Here is a 10,136-nt window from a genome sequence, read left to right on the forward strand (position 1 = left end):
AATAAGCTTTATGAAATAAATTCAATTAAACAATGAAAAGATAATAAAATCTCAAATGTACATTTGTTTTATTGAAAACAATTTTTATGAAATATTTTCAGAAAATCTGTCAAACAACAGAAATTATTTTTCATATCCAAACATCAGAAAATATTAGTTTTTCTAAAAAAGTAAGTTATTTTCTAGAAATTATTTTTCGAGAAGTTATTTTCAATGAAACAAATGGAGTCTTACATCTAAAGAAAAAACAAAGAGATATTTATGACTGAAATAAATGTTTACGCTTAATAACAAATTTAAGGTAAAAATGTCTAAATAGGAGTAAAATTGAATAAAGTTGTCTCTTATACAAACAACTCATGGAAAAGTTCAGTTTTGAGAGCAGGTTTGACATTAACTTTGTTTATATTCCTAAAGATTGAAAATTAGCGTAATTGATTACTTTTGTCCTCACCAAGTTAGTTCTCCAAAAATAATTCAATAGAACATTGTAAGATCACCGTATTAACAGTAACTTAGTTTTAAAACTAGTATTTTTTTCATTTTGTCCAATTAGCTACTTCAATTACTTGCTTATCAATAATTGGTTCTATAATTATTTATGAACTCCTAGAATCTCCAATATATACATTAAGCCAACATAGGTTAATCATGTAATCATGTAATGAACTAAATGAAATAATCGTATTAAATTGACAAATATATAAATTCCTCCAACTTGGAAGAAGTCCCACCCAACTTCTGCTAAAGATCAAAGGTGTAGCCAAGGGGCAATAGGGTTGTCCAATAAGTATAACATTTAATTTAAGCTTTTATGCCTTTTGGTTAAACGGATAAATTTAAATTTTAGACCTCTAAAAATAAAAATAATTTAATTGAAGTATTTTTAACACAACATTTTTGGCTTTACCCTCCCCCATAAAAGTGTACTTTTATTTTGGTCCCTAAACAAATTCTTAGCTTCACCTTGCCAAAGATTTAGGTAAAGCTCATCATTTAACATTTCTTAAAAAGGAAAAGGAAGATATTGTTGAGGGATTTATGCATAGTACAATAGTTTTGTAGCGCCCTAAAATCTCTTATATAAAAGAAGGCATTGTTTTGTGAAAGTATTCAATAAATTTCCCGAGAAAGTGCATTAGAATTATTTAAAATTTTTGAGGAATTGATTGGAAAATTTGGAAGGTTATTAATTAAAATAAAAAAGTGAGTTGAAAATCTTAGTTATAGACTAAATTGAATAAAAGTGAAAAGTATAGAGATTAGATTTTAATTTTACCATTTTATAAAGTAGGGACCTACTAGCAATTTTATGATGATTAAATGGTATTATAGGGAGATAAGGAAAGGTGATTAAGGGTGACAAATGGTGAGATTTGATTGGTAATGGTTGAAAATGAAAGAGAAGAAAAAAAAAACTTGTCTCTTCTCTCTTAGTTTGGACGGCAGCAAGGGAGCTGAGAAAAACAATTTTTTATTCCATCTTTTTGGTAGAAAAAGAAATAGGAAAGAGAAGAGAGAAAGCAAAATGATAGAGAAAGAAAACCTATCTTTGTTTTCAAGCTTGAAACAAGTGAGAAATAATGTTTTCTCATCAAATTCATCCTTGTTTTTGAGAGAGAACTTTGAATACTCATTATTAATCATCTTTTCTATTTGGAAAGCGAGTTGAGATAGAGAAGAAAGTTACCGAGAAGCTTATCTAAGTGTAGAGTATTAAAGGAATAAGGAAAGAGCATTAATATTCATCATATATTTCATGTTTCATATAGATAGTCATATATTGGTTTCATTGAATTTGTTATGATTATGGTTTATATGTATACTTGAAGAAAAAGAGGATGAAGTTGATGTTGGAACAAGTTATAAACAGAAAGAGAAAGAAATAAAAGAGTGATTTCAAGTGGTAAGTTTGTAAGTACACTTTGAATTCTACTTACCTTAATTAATTATATGGTTAAATATGATGATAATTAATGATACAATATATGTTTAAGAATATGATAGATTTGAAAGTGTTAGGATCAACCCGATTAAGTAACAATAAAAAAATAGCAAAATAAATTGAGAAATTAAACTCACAAATTTAACGTGGAAAAATCCCTCTAAAGAGGATAAAAAATCATGGGTAAAAATAATTTTTCTATAATAGCAAAAGAACAAATAGTACAAAAGATAGAGATAAAAACTAAATTCCAAAAATTCGAAAACAAAGAACCCTCAAAACATAAACAAAAAATTCTCTAAATGTGTTATGAGTTCTAATATCTAATGGGTGTATTTTCTAAGGTTGTAAAAGAACATATCTATAGGCTAAACTAGTAGGTCAAATAAACTATACTAATAAATGCTAAATATATTATACTAATAAATACTAAATCTTCTAAAAAATATATATATTTTGTTTAACTTGACTTGCAAGCAATCTCTTAGAATTTGGGTCACACAACTCTAACAGTCTCCAACTTGATGCGAATTCTTACAACGCCATCTTTGCCAAATCCCGCCACAGGCCTATCTTGAACTATGCAGGGAATTAATTGAGTCGAATCTGTGCTTAGAAGCTGGAAGACTTCTAGCCTTTGACTTGTGCACTGCCAAATCAAAACTAACTCGGGTCTGATTTTCACAAACACAGTGCCCTAACTTTTCAAAACCTGCATCCAAAAGAGAACCTCTCTTCAACGAAACGATCGTACCTTTTTCCCTCCTATGACCAAGTTGCCTCTCCTCTAAAAGAGTTGACTTCGACTCTAATAACGGACGAGGGATGTCCAATTTCACCGGTCACTATAGAACTTTCCAGAATATAAAAACTGCTGGTTTTTTTATCTTTTAACAAAACGAGAGCTCCATGAGATACTTTAACGTCGCTCGACTCGATGTTGATTCTGTATCCTTTCAAGTCTAAAATACTCAAGGAGATGAGATTCTTTTGTAAATCAGGTACATACTTAACATTTGAGAGTGTCCTAATCGTCCCATCGTGTATCCTAATTTTAATAGTACCGATACCAATTAGCTTACTAGATGAATCGTTTTCCATGTGCACAACTCCACCTTCAACCGAACTATATGTGGAGAATCATTTTCTATTGGGACACATGTGGAAATAACATCCCCAATCTAGGATCCATTCAGACGTGAGTTTAGAGTTATCGCTCGTTGACACTAACAAAAAATCATCACCGCTCGTTGACACTAACAAGAAATCATCACCGCTTTCATCGGCCAATTAGCACCAGCTACATCTTTCTTGTTACTCTGAGCAGCTCTTTTATTTCGTAGTTTATAACAATCTGCTTTGATGTGACCTAACTTTTTACAATATCGACACCTTTTGTCTCATTTCTTTGATGCTACCAAAACAGAAGCTTGCCTATCTGCCTTGATATCCAAACCAAACTCATTGTCAAGTTTGTCTCTACTCAACAAATGACCCTTTACATCTTCGAATAAGAGTTTGTCTCTGCCATAAATCAGGGTCTCCTTGAAAGATTTGTATGAAGGGGATAAAGAGCATAACAATAGCATAGCCTGATCTTCATCATCAATATGAAACTCAACGTTCTTTAAATCATTTAAAAGAGTAATGAATTGACTGATGTGATCTCTAAGAAGCTCACCTTCGTTCATGCGAAACGTAAATAGACATTGTTTCAACACTAAACGGTTAGCCAGAGACTTGGTCGCATAAAGAGTTTCTAACCTTTTCAACAAGGCAGATGAGGTCTTCTCCGTCAATACCTCCTGAAATATCGTATTTGCAAGGCATAACTGGATTGCAGACAAGGCCTTTTCATCAAGCTCGTCCCATTCTATTTGATTTAGATTCTCAGACTTTTTCCTAGTAACAACCTTTTTCAATCCGGTTTGAACTAGAATTACCATCATCCGAACTTGCTACAAATTAAAATTTGTCTCACCATCAAACTTCTCAATTTCAAACCTTGTTGCTGCCATATTTGAACAGGCTGATCTATGAAAATTGAATTAGCTCTAATACCACTTGTTAGGATCAACCCGATTAAGCAATAAGAAAAAAAAGCGGAATAAATTGAGAAATTGAACACACAAATTTAATGTGGAAAAACTCATTCAAAGAGGATAAAAAAACCACGAGTAAAGATAAATTTACTATAATGGAAAAAAAAGAGTACAAAAGATGGAGATAAAAACTAAACCCCAAGAACCTAAAAATAAAGAACCCTCAAAACGTAAACACAAAATTCTCTAAATGTGTTATGAGTTCTAATCTCTAATGGGTGTATTTTTTAATGTTGTAAAAGAACCTATTTATAGGCTAATTTACTAGATCAAATAAACTATGCTAATAAATGCTAAATTTATTATACTAATAAATACTAAATCTTCTAGAAAGAAAATATATTTTGTTTAACTTGACTTGCAACCAATCTCTTAAAATTTGGATCACATAACTCTAACAGAAAGAATGATTAATATGATGAAAAATGGAAGGAATTAAAATAAATCTTGTTGATGCAAAGTGTGGTTGGTGGTAGAGTTAGTAGATTCACCTCGTTAAGGATAGGGCAGAGAGTTGATGGTTTTGTTTGTCATATCATGGAGAAAGTAAGTTCTCTTAGAGAGGATGGGAGAAAGGCAAAGAGGAGAAGAAAAAGTCCCTCTTTCTTGTTTTCTTGTTTTTTTCATACCGACAATGATAACATAATATATTTAGGTGGCCATAGGGTATGAGAGTTATGGCCGGTGGGCCTCCTTATGAGACTTGATATTTTATATGTATAACAATTACTTCTAGACGAGGGAGAGGTTATAAAGTGTCATTATCTGGGACAAAAGTATTTTGTTTTAAAATTTTATAATTTAGTGAGCAGTTTCCATTGAAGGGTGTATGCTTTAAAATTTATTGGAATTCAGTTAAGTGTTTTAAGAGGCTAGCAGTGTATATGCTCTTAACTTAGCGAGTAGTTTCCATTGAAAGGTGTTTGCCTTAAGAGGCTACCGGTGTTTGTACTATTACCTTAATGAGCTTGGAAGGTGTTATAGAGCCTGAAAAGGCGAGAAAGCTCGAAAAATGCCCATTTTATAACAATATATTTGTACCTTTTGTTAATATATACTTGAGAAGGAGAAAAACTATTTGCTTGTTTGCTAGGGAGGCATTCATGGTGTAACGTTTATCCTTATAAAACATGAAAAGTACACATCAATAATTTTTTACAATATTTTATTTTTACCTCTCATCAGAGTGTGCTTGAAAAAGTTAGAAGGCATTCGCTCATTTATCAATAAGAAAAACATGGCGCGACATTTGTCTTTGTGAGACTCGAAAAGCACGTTAGTAAATTTTTACAATAATATATTTTTACTTCTAATCAAAGTGTGCTTGAAATGTTTGAAGGCATTCGCTTATTTATCGAAGAGGTACATATGATGTGACATTTTTTCCTATGCAATTCGGAAAACACGTCAACAAATTTTTGTAGTAATATTATTTATTCAATGCTTACCATTTGGAGAGGTACATGAAAATATGAATTTAATGTTACCTAGGCGAGGTGTTGATGCAGTCGTAAACCAACTAAAAATTTGTCTAAAGCAAGTACACCTATCAATTAATAGTATAGATATGGTGAGTAAAGATATCGTTCCCACGAAGATTAAAAGTACTAGTAATTACCTTCTATTATTTAACTGAATACTTGGAGTGATTAATTAAAATTAAAATTAACTAATTTAATTTAGCTAAAGAACACGACAAATAACAAATCAGGAAAACAAATGATTAACAACCAAGAAGTGAAATAATACCTAGGAAAGAATTCACCTAGACTTCATCTATCACTATCAATCTAAATTACACAATTTCTTCACTTAATGTCTTTGATCCGTATAAATCTTTAATTATGGTAATATCTCTATTTAAGAATAAGAGCAACTAACTCGATCTATGGATTCCCTTATTAGATTTAAACCTAATCTAGTAGATTTATGTCGTCCTATTTCTAGGATTGCATAGAACTCCACTCAATTATACTAGATCTACTCTTAAATAGAGTCTATTCCTGCTTTTATTTAGCACATCAAACATGGATCAATAGTCTAGAAATATTAAACCAAAATTAAGCACACATAATTGAGAATAAGATCTAAGTATTTATTGTGTAAAAATAAAAATCAAATAACAGAATTCATCCTAGGGTTCATCTCCCTATGTATTTAAAAAATTAGTTCATGATAATAAATAAAAACATCTCAAAGATAGTATAACCAAAAGAAATAAAGAAACTCATGATAATATCTTAAGAAATCATCTGGGAGTCTTTAATCTTGACGAAAATCTGCTTCAGAATATGCTTTAATGATGTTTTTCGAATTGTTTTCTTGAAAATTCTATGACGGCTCACTTCCATCTCCTTATTTTTGTCATATATAAGCCTTAAAATGCCTGAAAAACCTAAAAAAAATGTGCTTTCCCGCAAGTTTGGAGTGCAATTCGTGATTTCCACACTGTTGGGGACATAGACGTGTGGCAACCTGTGTGGCTCACACGACCGTGTGTCCAGCCCATGTGGCTCCTGAAACTTGCTCTAATTTTCTGTTTTTCGTTCTTTTTGCTCCCAAATGCTCTCCTAAGTATAAAAATATGAATTTAAAGGATTAGGAGCATAAAATTCATCATTCTAAATCGAATAACCATCCAAAAACATATTAAGAATTAGACAAAAACATGATACTTTTAGCATTTATCAAATATCCCCACACTTAAGTGTTTGGTTGTCCTCAAGCAAAATCCTCATCCCGCAATCAAATTAAGCTCCTTCAATTTATTGTTTCCTCCAATGTCTTAAGATAATTTACAGATAATCATGCATTGAAAATTTACACCAAAATGATACTAAACAGCACAAGCAATCTAAGCAGAGAATTTTAAGCTTTAAAAACATTAGGCATCTCCCTTATCTCAATTATAACATGAAATTCAAACTCAACAAGAAAAACATCCTCACTAAAGATTCACTCAAAGCACTCAAGTGTTTAAGGTTTAAGTAATATGCACTCAATAGTTGAACAAGAAATGTCATTACCATAGGCTTGCTTGAAAACCAAATCTCCACCACTATAGAATGAGATGACACAACAACTAAGAGGTCTTTATTAGGTTGTAATAGGGCTTAGGTTGAGGGTATGGAAAAGGTCAAAATGATTGAGCTTGAATCGTTAGCTTCATATTGTGTTGAAAAGTTCAACAATATAAATGATGAAATATAGTCAGGCAACTAACTAAATCATATCTTGACAAAAAAGGGAGTCAATAAAATAAATAATTTACAACATATATATGAGTTATGGGTTAACATTGACAGGTTAGAAGAAAAAAATATGTTAAGATCAACGAGGTTTACTAAGGGATAATACAATAGGTAAGTTGTTTAAAGGTTAAATGGGTTAAATCCTAAGTGCCTCTATCATATCAGTATATCAAATCAATAATGTGGTCTCGATATACATAACTGAAGCAAGTTCTAGAATAACAAATCAAGTTGACATACTCACAACTAAAAATAAAATGAGCATGAATAAATATATGCTCTATAGGCTCAAAAGCTCAAAAAATCAAGGTTTTGATGTTAAACTTGTAAATTTAAATTTAAAATAATTTTCCAATTTAGGGAGACAACCTAAAACATTTATTCCTGAAAAATAACTTATCATGCTTGATTCTCTCGTGTCTTAAAGTATAAATAAACCAAAGCATAAAAATCCATAAATTATTCCAAAATCGAATTAATAAAAACTCCAAATTAAAAGAAATTACTTCAATGATAGTTGTGTGAAAATTACTTAAAACAAATAAAAGTTCAGGGATTATATTGCATAAGCATATAAACATCCTCTCTACACTTAAGATGTACATTGCCCTCAATGTACAAACAAATATAATCACAAAATAAGCACGATATCATAAGGGATGGAGAGAACTGAAACTGCCTTGAATTTGGATTAATTCGCCAAAATAGTGAAACTGGAATCATAGGCTAATCTAAATGAAGTACATGTTTCCGAGCAAACTAATAAGAATAAATAAAATAAATAGAAAAAGAATAACAAAATAAAAAAACTGTCGACAAATAATAAAGTACAGTGCATAATAAAATAAAATAAATAACTAAAAATAAAACTAATGAAATCATGTGCCAGGCATGTGAGCCACATGGTCGTGTGGCCAGCCGTGTGGATCACTCAGACATGTGTGATTCAAAATAGGGAAAATAAGCTCAATAACCTCACAGTCTAGGACACGCCTATTGTCCAAACTGTGTGCTAGGTCGTGTGCGATGATCCTTTACTTCTCCGCGCATGTGTGGGCTACACGGTCTACCACACGCCCGTGTTTCAAGCCAGACCGTGTAACACTCTGTGCCTATATGGGTTAAAATAAAATTAAAAAAAAGTTAGCTCCAGTATGCACATGGTTTACTACATGGCCGTGTGAGAGGATCACCCTAGATCATGTGGTCCCTTTTTTTTTAATTTGTGTTGAATTTTTTTTCAGATGTTTTTTTAGATTTTCTTTTATTTCTACTTTTTTTAATATCTTCTTTCAATTTTTTTCTAAAATAACATGAAATTAAAATGAATAAATAAGTAAAATAAAAAAACTTGGTTACTTCTCATAAACACTATTTAGAGTCTAAGCTTGACTTCCCTTTTCAAGCTAACGGTTAAGGCAGATCTTAGAGCTGAAGCTCATCTATCTCATTGTTAGTATTACCACCAAAACAAAGTTTGAGATGAAAAATATTTACCTTGAATGTGCCATAATCAGGGTGTGTTACCTCAATGGTTCCTTATGAAAATACGTTTTGTACCACAAATAGGTTTGACCCTCTTGACTTAAGCTCTGAATGAAACATTTGTGGATCTACTTGTCTAGTAGCACTTTATCATCAAGTTTGAATAGATTCGTCCTCTTTACTTTCAAACTATGGCATTTCTAGTTATTCTTTGACCGTCCTTGGGTTCTCGTCAACCTTTGTCACCATTCATCTAATTTATCAAGCTGCACCATTCGCTCTCCACTCGCCTTGATTTTTTCCCTTCGATGGATACGTTCAACACGTATTCATTAGTAAATTCTGTAAAGAATGTTGATCCACATAATTACTATCATTAAAGAAAAAAGTATCATCTAGCTCTCTAGGAACTCTAAAATCACGTCTTGAAGCGTAACTTTTTATCACCTACACTTGACAAAGTCACACTACCCACATCAATAACAGTTCTAGCAATGGCTAAAATTGATAAGTTTTTAAAATTTATAATGACCGTACTTGAAAACTAACTATTATCACGATGAAGGCAAGCGTGCCTATCGAACAATAGTATAGTTTATAGCAAGACTGAGATGTCGAACCCACTGGAACTAAAAGTACTAGTATTAACTTTCTTTTTATTATCTAGCCTAAAATTAAGGGGATTTTTTTAACTAAACTAATTAACTAAACTAAGAATGCACAGAAAGTAATTGGGGAAATACTCTTGGGAAAAACTGATTGGATTTGGACAATACCTTAAGGGAAATTCCACCTAGACTTCAGTTGTTATTTTGACTCTAAATCAAACGATTTATTCACTTGACTTGATCCGTAGAAATCTCTAAGTTATTTGTTATCTCTCTCGAGACTACAACGTCTACCTAGGTTGATTAATTGAATTTCTTTCTAATTAAAACCCTAGTGATGTATTAACTCGATCTATGGATTCCTTATTAGGTTTCACCTAATCTGGTAAAATTATGTCACCCTATTTCTAAGGGTGCAATCAAATTCCGCTTAATTATGCTAGATCTACTCTTAGACAGGGACTTTTTCTCCTCTGAATAAGCACATTAATACTTGAATCAATATCCTGAAATATTAAAGCAATAATTAAGAACTCATAATTAAGAACAAGTCAAATATTTATCATATAATTCAGAAAATAATAACAAGATCCTCTTAGGTTTCATTCCCCTTAGGTATTTTAGGGGTTTTAATTCATAAGTGTAAAAAAAACATTTAAAAGAATAATGTAACAAAAAGAAAAAAAACCAAAAAAACTCCTGAAGGAATTGAAGAGATCGTCAGTTCTTGAAGGCATTTAATCTG

The 10,136-nt window shown here is 31.4% G+C and overlaps 1 protein-coding gene across 1 annotated transcript in view; it reads right to left on the reverse strand.

Annotated features, from left to right (window-relative positions):
- Positions 1-9,036: 9,036 nt before the first annotated feature.
- The window catches only part of LOC121205967 (ABC transporter B family member 26, chloroplastic), a 3,936-nt gene continuing 2,836 nt past the window's right edge, over positions 9,037-10,136 (reverse strand). Inside the window, exon 10 of the mRNA XM_041076115.1 lies at positions 9,037-9,125. Within this exon, the coding sequence (XP_040932049.1) occupies positions 9,037-9,125 (89 nt within the window). The remainder of the gene's footprint in view (positions 9,126-10,136) is intronic.

This window comes from Gossypium hirsutum, chromosome A09, assembly GCF_007990345.1.
Source record: "Gossypium hirsutum isolate 1008001.06 chromosome A09, Gossypium_hirsutum_v2.1, whole genome shotgun sequence".
Taxonomy (NCBI): domain Eukaryota; kingdom Viridiplantae; phylum Streptophyta; class Magnoliopsida; order Malvales; family Malvaceae; genus Gossypium; species Gossypium hirsutum.